General features: G+C 42.1%; 1 protein-coding gene across 3 annotated transcripts in view; it reads right to left on the reverse strand.

Annotated features, from left to right (window-relative positions):
• The window catches only part of DYM (dymeclin), a 149,315-nt gene that overhangs the window by 36,812 nt on the left and 98,710 nt on the right, over positions 1-13,793 (reverse strand). For all 3 annotated transcript variants that reach the window (XM_042862320.1, XM_042862322.1, XM_042862321.1), the window contains one exon: positions 4,784-4,886. In XM_042862320.1, the coding sequence (XP_042718254.1) occupies positions 4,784-4,886 (103 nt within the window). The remainder of the gene's footprint in view (positions 1-4,783; positions 4,887-13,793) is intronic.

The raw sequence follows: 13,793 nt of genomic DNA on the forward strand, positions 1-13,793 counted from the left end.
ATCCCCGGGAAGACGTTCAATTTCTTTGCAGTAGCACACAGTTATTGGAGAGCACTTGTGGCTGCTGGTGGGCCTCTGCCTTAAACTACTGCTTTAGGTAGTTTAAAAATTAATGTGTGCCACGTGCTGCATAGGCTGAAATCACTCATTTATTTCATGTTATCCTTTGTCAAAAAAAGTCAGCAACACGAGACACCAGGGCCTCATCTGGAATGCCAAACTCTTAAACGGAATGATTGGTTTGGTTAGTGTCAGAACAGGAGTTATATGGCAACGTGATGGTAGACACACATTGTGGACAAAAGGTTTTAGCCTACAGTTATTAATAATATGCACTTCCAGAACACTGACTTTGCTTTGGGTGCTCCACTGCATGCACATAAGGTGCAATGCATTCTTTGGTTCTATGGCACTACCAGCTTTCTCCACTGTAACTTAACTACATCCAGAAAACACAGAGACTGGGGATTTGTTCTTTTACATTTATGAGAGCCAATCCCGCAGCTCACAGACGTGATTTAACTACTCTTCAGCAATCCCAAATTCCTAAGATAAAAATGGAGACCTCTCTTGTACAAGTCCATTTCTTCCCAGGGAGGAAAGGAAATAGGGAAACCTTTCAACATCTCCCCGTGTACAGGAAGGAGATTAGTTTGGCTCTCTGCTAAAGAACCTAAAACGAAGGATTATTTCAGAAGAACTCACAGCTTTGAAGATAATCAACTGTAATAACAAGATACGAGTTACAAAAAAATCCTTTTTCTTGAAAGCACTTTGGTAATAGTGCTTTTTAATAACCCTCTTAATGGCCGCATTAGAAGGACCCCAACTGAAGTCATTCATCCCACATAAAACAAACATTGCTTTTTCTTCTTAGCTGTGTTTTACAAGCTGCATTATTTCCAGATGACGCTGGAGGGGCCCAAGAGTTTTGAGAATTAATGCTTAAGCACACAGCTGCTTTCTATTTACCATGTAAATTGAGGATAAATCAAAGAGGAATCTAAATATTGGGCTTCATTTGGTCCATTACAGAGCACTGACTGAGGAGGATACGAAAAAGAAATAGAAAAATCTCATCACACAAATGCAAAGTTTACTTCTCGTTACTAAAACCAGGGAATCATAGACTCACAGAATGGCCTGGTTTGCAAAGGAGCACAGTGCTCATCCAGTTCCAACCCCCTGCTGTGTGCAGGTCACCAACCAGCAGACCAGGCTGCCCAGAGCCACATCCAGCCTGGCCTTGAATGCCTGCAGGGATGGGGCATCACAGCCTCCTTGGGCAACCTGTTCCTGACGTGTGCAGAATTCCACGGCTCCATGTAACACTGCTCTGCTCAGCAGGTAACGTTAACGAGGTTGGGAAGGAGCCAGGGAAGGAATCACTGCACAACCACACACTGCTACTGCACACACGGCTTGCTGCATCCACATTCTGCATGTTTTCCCTTTGGAAACACGCACTCATTTCTATACCCAACTAACACAGAATCAACAAATTCGGGACAGAGTTTAAAGGATGGCTCTTCAGACATTTAGAGGAATGCGTTTGTGAGCACTATGGAAAGTCCAACTGCACTGCATTGCTTCCATTGCTGACAACTTTGTGAGTTGTGGTGTTTTAGAGATAGTCCTCTATGGGAAACAAAGATATCGGCACAAAATGGGTAATTGCTAGAATTTTTCCTAATTTCTTTTAGCTTCATCCGGATGGAGTTTGGGCTCCATTGCCACAAAGCCCCGGCTCCTGTGTTGTGTTAGATGATGCTGAAACAAGTGCAGAAACCTAATTAAAACTATGGTGCCCAATACACACCAAAGCCCCAAGGGATGATGCACGTCAAGCTATTTGAAACTGAAATTGTTCCCACCACTGGCTTTTCCTCTTTTTTTTTCTTTCTTTTCTTTACACTCATGCCTTAAAAACTGAAATCGGGAGAAACCACTGATACACATACCTACGTAACTTTTCTTTATATGAAAAGAAGCAACATTCTCCCACTTTCCTTGTTAAGTTAAACTTAAATTTTGTGGACTGTGCTTTCATTGAACCTAAAAAAGCCATAAACAAAATGGAGTGGATTCTTCTTATTTCTTTTTATTGGAGACTAGTGGAGATACTTAAGGACAGGGGAAACTTGACAGAAATGTATTCCACAGCTGTAATTGTTTCTACGAAAATAAAGCTCTCGTCCTTCCTCTGACTTCTTCCTGCACATGAATTGCACTGCACACAGCTCATAGGGGCTTTCTGCCTCACAGACCATGAACTTGATCTAGCCTTACAATGAAATAATTTGTCTTTTCTTACTAAAGCCCAGGAAACCTCAGCAAGAACAATCAGCTGGGTCAGTTCCTTATTGGGGTTCACAGCAAAAATACCCACAGCTTTGCTGTATGCCAGAGGGCTATGAAGAGCTGCAGTGCCATGAGGAGCTGCAGGGCCAAGAGGTCTCCTCTCCCACAGCATACACAAGACAACCCCAAGAAATATGGCGATGGGGGATCCCACATTTTTACAACTATCACAGATCAACAGGTATTAGGTCAAAAATCTTGCATTTACATTGAATAGCTAACTATGGCAGAAACGTCACTTCTGTTCAAACTGAGAAATTAGGATTTCTTTTGCTCTATGCTTGGACAGTGCTCAAACAGAGATAGAAAAAGAGAAAATCCTTCAGCCAACATAGAATCCAGGACTCCAGTCCATGATGTTATCTCAGTGTCCAGCTCCTTCGCTCCTCATGTTCCTTACAGCATTCTTGCAGTAATATAAATGCAAACAAACAACTGTTCTTACAAACAACATGAACACAGGCTTTCAGAAGCAGAATGTCCTTCAGCAAATGACATCTTGCTGCCAATGTTATTTAGACAACTGACAGTGCCTTACACTAAGTTGCCATGTGAGCAATTTGGAAAAAAGGCATGCATGGGAGCATGCATTTTTCTCCCAAAATACAGGCAATAAACTTCTGTGATTTTATTATCCCCTAAAGCAACCTTTCCAGCTGCTGCCCTTCTCCTCCCCTGCCTCCTGCCCTACATCATAAAAAGGAGAAGGGGAGTTCTTCCTCAGCAGTGCTTCACAAAGGGAAGTTTTCAGCTGTATCCACCAGTGAGGGGATGGGCTGATGGTTGGACTTGATGATCTTAGTGGTCTTTTCCAACCTTAATGATTCTATGAGTCTATGAAGTCAGTGTTAAAGGCGTCTGCCCTATTCTCAAGGTATCTGGACAGGTCTTGGTTGACCAAAAGCTCACGGTGTCTCTGAGCTTGGTGACTGCAGACTCTTGTGTGACACTGCACAGAATGAAGTGAGCTTGGATGTGCAGCTGTTAAAGCCATCGCCTCTACCAGCACAGCCTCCCTTTGCCGGGAAGCCCACAACTTTTCAGGGCAGATCAGTGAAGTGCCACGAGACCAAAGGAGGAGTCAGAATGCGCAGCAGTGTAATTGCTTGAGCTAGAAGCTGGCAGGAAATGGAGGTTAATCACCTCTGAGCAATGCAGCCCCAGAGCCTTATCAATCCAGGCAATCAGGAACACTGAACGCATCCCAAATATGTGACTCCTCACAGCTGTGGCCCTACATCATCAAATCCTCCTCAAGTTACCCACACGCACTGGGTAAGGGCATTCCCATGTTCATGCTGTTGCAGATGGAGGAGCTTTAAGCAGAGTGGGTCACCTTACAGGACAAACAGCAGCGGCATCCCCTGCCCCAAACACAGAGCAGAGAGAGGGTCCTGCTGAGACCAAAGCTGCTGATAAACGGAGGGTCAGCTCATGGGACAGGAACCACAGCCCTGCAATCAGCAGGGCTGCAAGGAGCTCCGTGTGAATTAAGGCATCATCAGGCAGACAGAATACACTGATCTGCTCCCTGAATTACAGAATGCTTCCAGTTTTCATGGTAGTGTCGGCAACAGCAACTAGAAGACAGAGGTTAAGAAACCTGGGTAGTTAAACTCATGTTATCAAACTGGAGTTTTGAGAACTCTAGTTACTGCTGTAATTTGATTACATCAAATTACCTTTGTTGGTACTCACGTGTTAGAGCGCTATGATATGTCATGTATCAGAGAGCCATGTCCTGGAATACAAGTCAACATCCGAAATAAAAGAGCTGTTGCATTTTCAACCTCAAAAATTGGGAGCAACCGATAGAACAGGACAACTCTTTTAGACAGTATTACAGAGAAACTTCAAAGGAGTAGAAACCAAAGACACTTGGGTAGTACAAAAAAATATTATTGGGATCCTTGGAAGAACCCTCGTTCCACTGAAGGTAGAGATTTTCCAAAAGCCCATGCAATTAAATCACAGAACTGTTGCCTATTCGTGGCAGTGGCTTAGCAAACTGAAAGGAGTGCTGTATGCATACAGCGCCCAGACCATACTGATGTGGCCCATGGATGCAGTACCCATCAGGGGCTCACCGGGAATTTCCAACCATTTTCAGGCATTTTAACACACTGTAGATGCCAAAGCCTTGTTCTTAAAAATGTTTCTAACCGTATGATTTTAATACCCTTCAATATAAACGGCTTGAAACCTCCACACTGACAGGGTGTCTCCCAGCTCTCAGGAGCTGCGGTTTTGTTTTGCCATTTGTGTCTTTTTTTTTTCAGACATTACATCACTTATGCAGGTTCTTGTGCGTTGGAGTTAGTGGTTACTGAGCTGTCACACGTTTTGATAAATCTTTGCAGACTTATGGTTGTACCTCTCATATTTTGGAGCATCTACTGCAACAGTGAAGCTCGATACTTACATAGTCAGGAAGTGGAGACTCATTGGAATCCAGGGAACCTCTCAAGGACTGCGTGGCTTGTTCCAGCACTTTGTTGTGCTTTTTAGACAGCAGAGAAAATAAACTGGAGGAGAAAGAAAAAAAGAAACATTGAAATAAAGTCACAATAGTGGTCTGAAATAGACAAAGCAATCAGAAGAGGTGGTTTACTACGCGCTCTAACGTGAATGTGGAGAGTTTTTAAACACAGTGTATAATAGTTACATGTATTGTCTATATAGACACATCTGAGTTAAGCAGCAGTGGAACTCGAATTGGAGCTATTCTATAAAATAAATTATATAAAGACCATCATATGTTTACTAATACATACTGTTTTCAAATTCATCTCGGCTTAAGTCCAGGAATAAAGCATTACATAGCTTTATAAATAACCTGTGGCAAATCAGAGGTCCATACGCACACTGAGAAATAAATGTTATTTCATGCATCTTGAAAAAAACAACACTCATAGCAATGGCCTTTTTCCAAATTCTACTTGTTTGACTTCATAAGCATTCCCACGTCGTTGAGATGGACTTTCACTGTGAGACACCACAAGACAGAACTGAATACTCAGAATCAAAGGTGAGCATTCAGGACCTCATCAGGCTCTCCTAGGAGGACTCCATGTGTTCTCTGAGGATTTAAAAACTGTTCTGATGAAAATAAAAGCAACCACCAACGACATTCACTCATGCCCAAAAGTGCATTGCTCCATGGGGGTTGGTGACATTATTCTTGGGACACGGCATCAGCAGCAGACTCTGTGCTCACCAGATTCAGTTAGAAAGGATTCAAGTCAGTATGATAAATAAAGTGGCTAATTACTGCCCCACTGTTATACTCTTGACAGCCACTGCCTCTTTGAACAGGAGGACAACTTCAGTGCTCTCAGAAAGCTTTTCTGCCTAAAGAAATGATGGTAAGGATTTGAGGAAGCCCTCTGTTTTCAACTTCAAATATAACACTGATGTCAAAACCCTTGCAGCTTTAGGCAGGAGATACTGATAGCAGATCTCAGTGCTTGTTCTCCCTCCTTCCAGCCAAGAGTTAGAGGAGAAAGCTTTTCCAGCACTTCTCAGAGGAAATACCTTGCTTCTGAAGCCCAGATCTTCTACCTTGAGAGGCAACTCAATAAATTCCACCATTTCTTGACGCCTTTTCAGTCAGACACTTCTTAGAGCAGAATAATAGCCTGCAGCACTTAAGACATCTCACTAACCCCCATAGGAGCCCTTTGGGGTGTCACACCATCCCCAAGTTCAGCCAACGTCTCCTAGGGCCAGGAACAGCTGACACCAGGACCAGTGACGTTGGTGGTAAACCCTGCTGGGATGGTGATAAGCTCAGCTGGACTGATAGGGAAGGAATGCCCCGTGACATTACAGAACAACTGTGTAAGGGCTGAGAAACATTTGGTGTTGTTAGGATAACGTGATGTACTTGACCTCATGAACGCTGGAATCGTAGTTTTTCCTTCATGCTGTCTAAGAAAGCCCTCACCAGAGGAATAAATCAAATGATGGAAATCTAGAATGATGGATTCCTGGAATCACAGAATCCTAGAATGGTTGTGTTGGAATACCTGGGACAAAAGTCAGCCCTCCACTAATTCACAACTATTAGCCAAAATCACCAGCTACAAATGAAACAGGGAAGAAGCAATGCAGAAGTAACTCAATAACAGGATTTCCATCTTCTACCCTCCTGCACCCAACTATTGCATTCACAGACTGAAATGCTTGCTCTAATCAAAATCTGGATTTGCAGACCGGTCCCTCCGCTGCACAGCAGTGCTGCTTTTAGGTAGGCTCAGATTTCAGAGATGCTACCATCAGCACCATCTAGTGCTGTGGAGATGGAACAATCAGTTAAAGCCAACCTGGTGATGCTCACTGGGGATGCAGCAAGGTTAAACCTGGGGTCTGTCTGCTCCAGAAGTTTATTCCTCAAAAAAGACGATGACAGAATGGTATGAAATAGGATGTCCAGCAAGCAGCATTTTTCACCAAAACGAATAAAGCGTTTTGGCTTTGCGTGCAATGTAGATATAAAACAAAACACTGGCATCAGATTTTGAATATTCAGTCAATCTGACGAGAAGAATGCACACACATCAGTAGTCTGCATTGAACTGGAACAACAAAGAGCAAATTCATCTTCTCTGGCAGAATGAAGAAAAATGGGAAAGGAGAAAGAAACAAAGAACAGTTCTTTATATCTTATTTTTGCTTCTTTTTTTTTTTTTTTTTAATTAAGTGCAATGTCAGTAAACCCTGAGTGGCTGGGCTCTATGTCTGAGCAGTGAGGGGGTGAGCTCTGCTATACATTGTCTTTGCTCTGGGGCTTCCCCTTGCCAAGTTTTGCTTTCTTGCCACAGCTCATTGACTTTGCAGCTGTGCTGAAGCACTTCTTTGTGGGAACGTCGCCCAGAATGCCAATATTGGGGTTAAAATAGCCAGTCTTCTTCCTCACCAATGGCTCATCCTTTGGAGAGAGCAGTTCCTTGGAGGAGTCACCCCAACATGTTTTTCAAGTATCAGCACAGCATTACTTAGAGCCACCAGAAGTCATTTCACAAAGTTTAACTCATGGAGGTCTTTGATCATGGGCAAACATTGCCTTCTAAAGGCACTTGGTTTGTGACGGTCACATCCTCAGCGTATGGAAGGCTTAGGGGTTATTTTTGATTATTCAGGCATGAAAAATGGAATTAAAAAATGGAAAAAATGCTTTACGTAAGATCAAAGTTGTTCTCCTCCCCATTATTGGGTAAGAGGGAAACCAGTGGCAATTCATGCACAGGTGGGCATTAAGAACGTCTCCAAAGCTGGTATAGATCCCAGATCAGCAAATCACATTGTGGGGAAGCTGAGCCAACAAGGATGACTTTGAGCTGAAGGAAAACCTCAACACAGAGTCACAGAATCATTCAGGTTGGGAACGGCTTACGAGGTCCCCAACCCTGACTCACCCCACCATGCCCACTGACCGTGTCCCCAAGTGCCACATCCCCATGGTTCTTGAACGTCTCGTTCTTCTGATCTTGGGAATTATGAAATCACTGATTTCTGAACTCCTTCTATAAAGATGAAACATTTCTAGTTAATTTAATACAAGGCCGAACCTCACCCACTAAGTGATTACAGACTTAATAGTAACGGCTGCTTAAATGCAAGTGATTTGATTATGTGCTATTTGCACACATAATAAAATTCAAACCAGTAATATATGAACTTAACACTTTCAAAAAGTCAGTTCCAAGCAGCCTGTGGATTCAAAAAATGCAAATAATGGGAACTCACTGAACAGCTTTCCTCTTGGTCCAGCAAAGCCACAAGCCAACAATCAATAAAAAATCCTAAGCATCTGCAATTTCTGCAGCAAATCTAATTTACAGCAGATTGAAGTGGCTTACAAACTCTGTTTCTCACGTATATAAAAAAAATTGCATGAATGTATAAAATGAAGCTTTTAAAACAGTTAATAAAAGATAAGGGAATTAAACTTTAAGGTTCAAGGTAAATCTGAAGACAGTATTTGCCAGAAATTGGCTCAAGGAGGGAAAAAAACAAAGACAAAAACGATGACTAAGTTTAAATATCATGATATTTTAATGCATATAAAGAACAACATAAACAGACTATTATTACTGGGTTAGCAGTTGAAAACAACAGATCTCTAAAGAACAATGCCAAAAAAAAGGGCATATGTCCCTTAATCGCTTCCATTACACAAAGAACAAAAGGTCATATGCATTCAGAAATGGCAAGCAAGTTATTTGCAGCAAAACAGTGACAGAACAGCTCATAAAGCCAGACAATTAAGCAGACGGTCCTGTTAACTCCAAAATACAGGAGTAAAGCAAAATGTGCTGTAGATCTCCTTGTGGCCTCCCACTAATTATAGTTTTAAACAGGAGGGAGAGCCACTTCTTTACTTGGTTTGATAGTACAGGACAAGGATGAATGGCTTTAAACTAAAAGAGGGGAGATGTGCAGCTCCCACAGCGGGGTGATGGAAACAGGGGATCTCTGAGGTCCTCTGCACCCAAGGTTAGTCTGTGATTCTGTGCCCCAACACAACTACATGCCAGTGCATAATAATGGAACAGCAGTCATGAGATTCATTCTAAACCGGCCTTGCCAAGCTCATTCAGCAACGAGACCAGAAATAAAACGCAGCGAGACAATGCCGTTATTGAAGCAGGTTTCTACTTGTCACTTTCATGACTTTGTTCCACATGGGATTTTTCATTAAGAAACCAGATTGACAAAAAGCAATACGGCATGTTTTAAACAAAGGGGAAATCAGACACCTGAATACTCTGAAAAATCCCCAAGTTTCCATCTTTAAATAAGTTTTCCCAGTTGGGTTACATTCTTGGCCCCTCTACCTGCCAGCAGCCACTGAAGGTTTGCCAGTGTTGCTGAAATACAGTGAGATAGAGATGATATCATTGGTACACATCAATGATAAAGAAATACTAAGGCTGAACTTTGTAAATTCATTGTAGGAACTTCAGGTAAAGGGAAAAGAACATTGGGGTTTTGTTTTGGTTTGTTTTTTGTTTTTTAATTTTTATTTCTTGTCTTTCAATCACAGAATCATTGAGGTTGGAAAAGTTCACTGAGATCATCAAGTCTAACGATTAAGCCAGCACCAGAGGAATTACAGACCAGGAGGAGGAATTAATTGCACGAAGTTCCTTTGGTCTGTGGTACGATGGAGGTCAGACAGTATGAGCCAAGTGGTCTCTTTTGGATCAGAGAACACATGCATTTAGGTAATGCCCTACACATTGCTGCATTAGAAGAGATGGAAAGAATCTGATCTGATGAAAAATCGGGTCAGGCACCAGCAGGTGCTCAGAGAGGTGGTGGAATCCCCATCACTGGAGATGTTCAAGGGCCATGGAGATGTGGCACGTGGGGACGTGGCCAGTGGGCACGGTGGGGGAGAGCTGGGGATTTGGGAGGTTTTTTCCAACCTTTATGAGTGTAAAGTCCTACAAAACCCTTTTGGGAAAAATTTCAAACCAGTGACATGTGCTTGGCATACGGATCTGTGGCAGAGATGACCCATTTGGTGGCTCAGGATTACAACAGATCAGAGCTCCCACTGCTCAGAAAACATTAGATATCTGCATAAACCCGAACAAGGGAAGGTTTGAAAGACACGCTTGACAAAGGTGCATTCTATACGTTCCAAGTGCAGCATTACCAGGGAACTAAAGCAACACTCAAAGTCTTTATTTGAAACTTGAGATTTCACAGGTTCTGCATCTTCTCAGTGTCCCAGTTCAGACTGTAAATAATTGGAAAGCACACAAACACCAAACACTATCTGGAGAGGAAAAACAGTCCCACAGATCACAAAAATTGATGATGAATGTTCTCAGACATTTCATCAATACCCTGAGCTGTTCCACCCTTATACATCTGCCAAATGTATTATTGTTCTCAATTTTAAAGAATTAAATATAAGCCATAAACACTGAAACCTCACATTACGTAAATAGTCCTTAAACAATAGGATTTTACAATGCCTGCAAGGATACCACAATTGTATTAGAAGACAAGCCCTGTACAGAGCAAGCCCTAAGAATGCCTTAGGTTTGAGACCTGAAGTCTAAAAGTTAAATCCACTCCCTAACTCCTACATTTTAGGATCACCTCTTTGGCTTGACCTAATGTTTAATGTATTGTAGCAAAAAGAGTGTCGTGACATAAAGACTGTACTTGTGTAATGACTACAACGTCTGAGCAAAGGACCTGACACAGAAGGTCACAGCAAAACAAAGGTATCCCAGCGTCTCATACCAAATGCAATAAATTAGTGCTAAATGGGAGGACTGTGTCCAGGCAAGTGCACCACTGGCACTTTGGCAGATGTTTGTGGACAATGGGGCAGTGATCTGTGACCACTTAAAGAACCAGGACACGGGACAAATCCATTTAAAATGAAGCAGAGTGGAGAGAAACCACCGCGTCCCCAAACGCCCATGTCTTCCGAAGAGACCTTGAGGCACTCTGCATTTGAATTATGCAAACAGTAATGACACAAACAGTGACAGAGGAGAGCCCTGGAGAATCCAAGCTTTATCCATGGAGAGGCTCCCAGGTAAGAAGGGCTGACTAATTAAGACATCAAATTGCTAGGCAGAAAGTAATTGCATACTTTATTTTATACCTTCCTCACCAATCCGGTGGCCTTCTATGATGCAGTGGAGGCTTCGCTGGACAGATGTAGATGTCATCTACCCGAACTTCAGCAAGGCCTTTGACACGGTCCCACACCACATCCCTATCTCTAAATTGCAGAGAGATGTGTTTGAAGGCTGGACTATTTGATGAATAAGGAATTGGTTGGCTCATCACAGCCAGAGGGCTGTAATCAATGGCTCTATACCCAAGTGGGTGCCGTGATGAGAGGCGTCCCACAGGGGTTTGAATGAGGATGGATGCCCTTCAATATCTTCATCAGTGACGTAGATGATGGGATTGATTGCACCCTCAACAGTTTGCAGACGGTGCCAAAGTCAATGGTGCAGGTGACACAACAGAAGAGTGGTGCCCCATCCCTGGAGGGGCCTGAGGCCATGGATGGGGTCCTGGGCAGCCTGAGCTGGCGGGAGGCAATCAGACCACAGCAGGGATGGGGCTGGATAACCTTTAAGGTCCCTTCCATTCTTTGGTATGATTCTGTGAAATCCCAAAGCATCACAAATGATCTTAATGCAATCAGGGTAAACAAACTATTTCCACCCCATCTTCCCTATCAAACAGCAAGCATTACAGTCTTCTAATTGTACAGTCCTAAACACCATCATAACAAATAAAATGTTTCAGGATATCCTTTGTTCAATACAAAAATTTCCCATTAATTTTAGAGTATACCTTGTCTTTCACTGTGAGCAGAGAGCTCTAAGTGATGTGCTACAAAGACGTTTCAAATTCTGCCTCCCAGGGAGAGGAAGAAATGTTCTAATTAATAAAAGCAGAAAGTCACCACGCACTTATGGCAAAAGCACACAAGCAAAGCCAGAAGCTACACAGAACAATTAATGGAGGCTTTGCATTAACAAACAGGATTTCCTGTTAAAATGGAATCTGAAAGACAAAGAGACTGGAAAAAACATGGAAGCAAGGAATTCAATCTGATGAGACAAAAGTAAATATTTACTAAAGCAACCCTAGAGTCCCATCTGCAGAGAATGTGAAACGTATTTTTCAGCTGAAGGCATGAATTGCTGGGCAGCTCATGGCCATTATCCAATGAATGCTTCCATGACCAAAGCAGTAAATCCTTCCCCTAAATACGGGTATGGATCATCTCATTCCATCTGGCATTCCAAACAGCATCTCTATACTTCTACATAAATGATGGAAATGGGAGAGGATGAGGAGCACTACCTGGAAATAATGGCATCTCACTAACTCCAAAACGAACTGAAGTATAAACTCAATAACCAGGCATCAATCTACAGGCTGATTATAAGGTTCATTCATAGCTCAATGTCCCTGAATTTGGGTTTTAAGGCATCAGTGTATTTTCCTTTCCTTCCTTAGTTTGCCCTGTTAATATTTCATAAGAAAACTGAATGGACAACAGGGTTCACAGTTCCTCTTTTCCATCCGCTTGCATTCAAAATAGGGAGTGCTCCATAGCTGCTGCAAAGAGACATTTGACTTCAATTAGGGCAGCAGAGCAGTGTGGGTGAGCACTGGGGGAAACTGCCAGAGAAAGTCAAAGAGCAACTCCCACCCAAAAAACAAAGATCCTGAATAACGAGACAACAAGAAAATTCAGAAGACCCAAACCACGGATAGGTCTGACCACCAAGAATCGCTTCCAAACTGTCCCGGAAGCAAAGATGGTCTTTCACATAACAATGGGACCTTTTCTATATTTCTTAAAAACCCAAAAGGGCAGAAAATCAGAAAGATTTCCACAATTCTTTATAATAAGGTCTGTTTTTCATCTCCAAATGCATACATACGTTGTATTTGTTTGAGTATTTGTGAAGCACTGGGATACTGATTTCCATGGGATCTAAGAAAATCTATAATTAAGAAAATGAATATTTTTTTGTCTTCCAAAAAGAGCCTAGATGGGGCGTTCTTTGTGTGCCCTGAGGCCATGCAGGAATAGAGTGACAAAAAAAAGCAGTGAATGGGAGTGCATTCACTGAACAAAGCTTTGGCGAGAACAAAAAACAATGCACGATTACTTAATTAAGGATCAAGCTTTTGCTTTGAAACAAACTGCAGAATTCAAATGTCAGACAACCTTAATCTATTATTTCCTCAGCCTCAAGTGGAATTTCAGAGGCGACCACGGCTTTTTTTTTTTCTTCTTTTTTTGGCTATGTACTAAAGATTGTAAAACAATATGTTGACTTGACGATGTCTTACAGTCTACTTTAGCAGAGAACCTCCATTATTTTCTAGAAGTCCTGAATTGGTACAACGATAACGTACACAAACTCAGACAGATGCACACAATGTTTTCCAGGAGTCATATTTGTTGGGAGTATGACTTTTGTTCAAGCCATATTGACATGCAGATATACACACTTCCAAAGAGAAATGCTGCAGTTTCCAGAGGCACACAAACATATTACTACTTGGAAAAAAAGGGGAAAAAGGGGGGGAAAAGTCACAATAGCATCAAATACTGCAGTATGATAAATACTTCTCAACACTGAGACCAAGATTAAATTTAGTTTTTACTAGTCAGCATCTCCTGTAAAAGCATAACAATGTACTTTAGAAAGAAATGCTGCAAGTAAAAAACGCCCATATCCTTACTGCAATGTCCACAACAAACACCTCTGTTGACTTTCTGTCCATTCATATATCTAGATGTGCAATGTGCCAGCCATAAATAAGTTTTTTTCCAAAGGAAAATTCAGGCCAAAATACATAGGGAATAAAAATGAGGTCTTTTCATCCCAGAAGGCAACTGCAAGTTTGGTTTTGTTTGC

Source organism: Lagopus leucura, unplaced genomic scaffold (assembly GCF_019238085.1).
Source record: "Lagopus leucura isolate 7727_CA_CO unplaced genomic scaffold, USGS_WTPT01 Super-Scaffold_650, whole genome shotgun sequence".
NCBI lineage: Eukaryota > Metazoa > Chordata > Aves > Galliformes > Phasianidae > Lagopus > Lagopus leucura.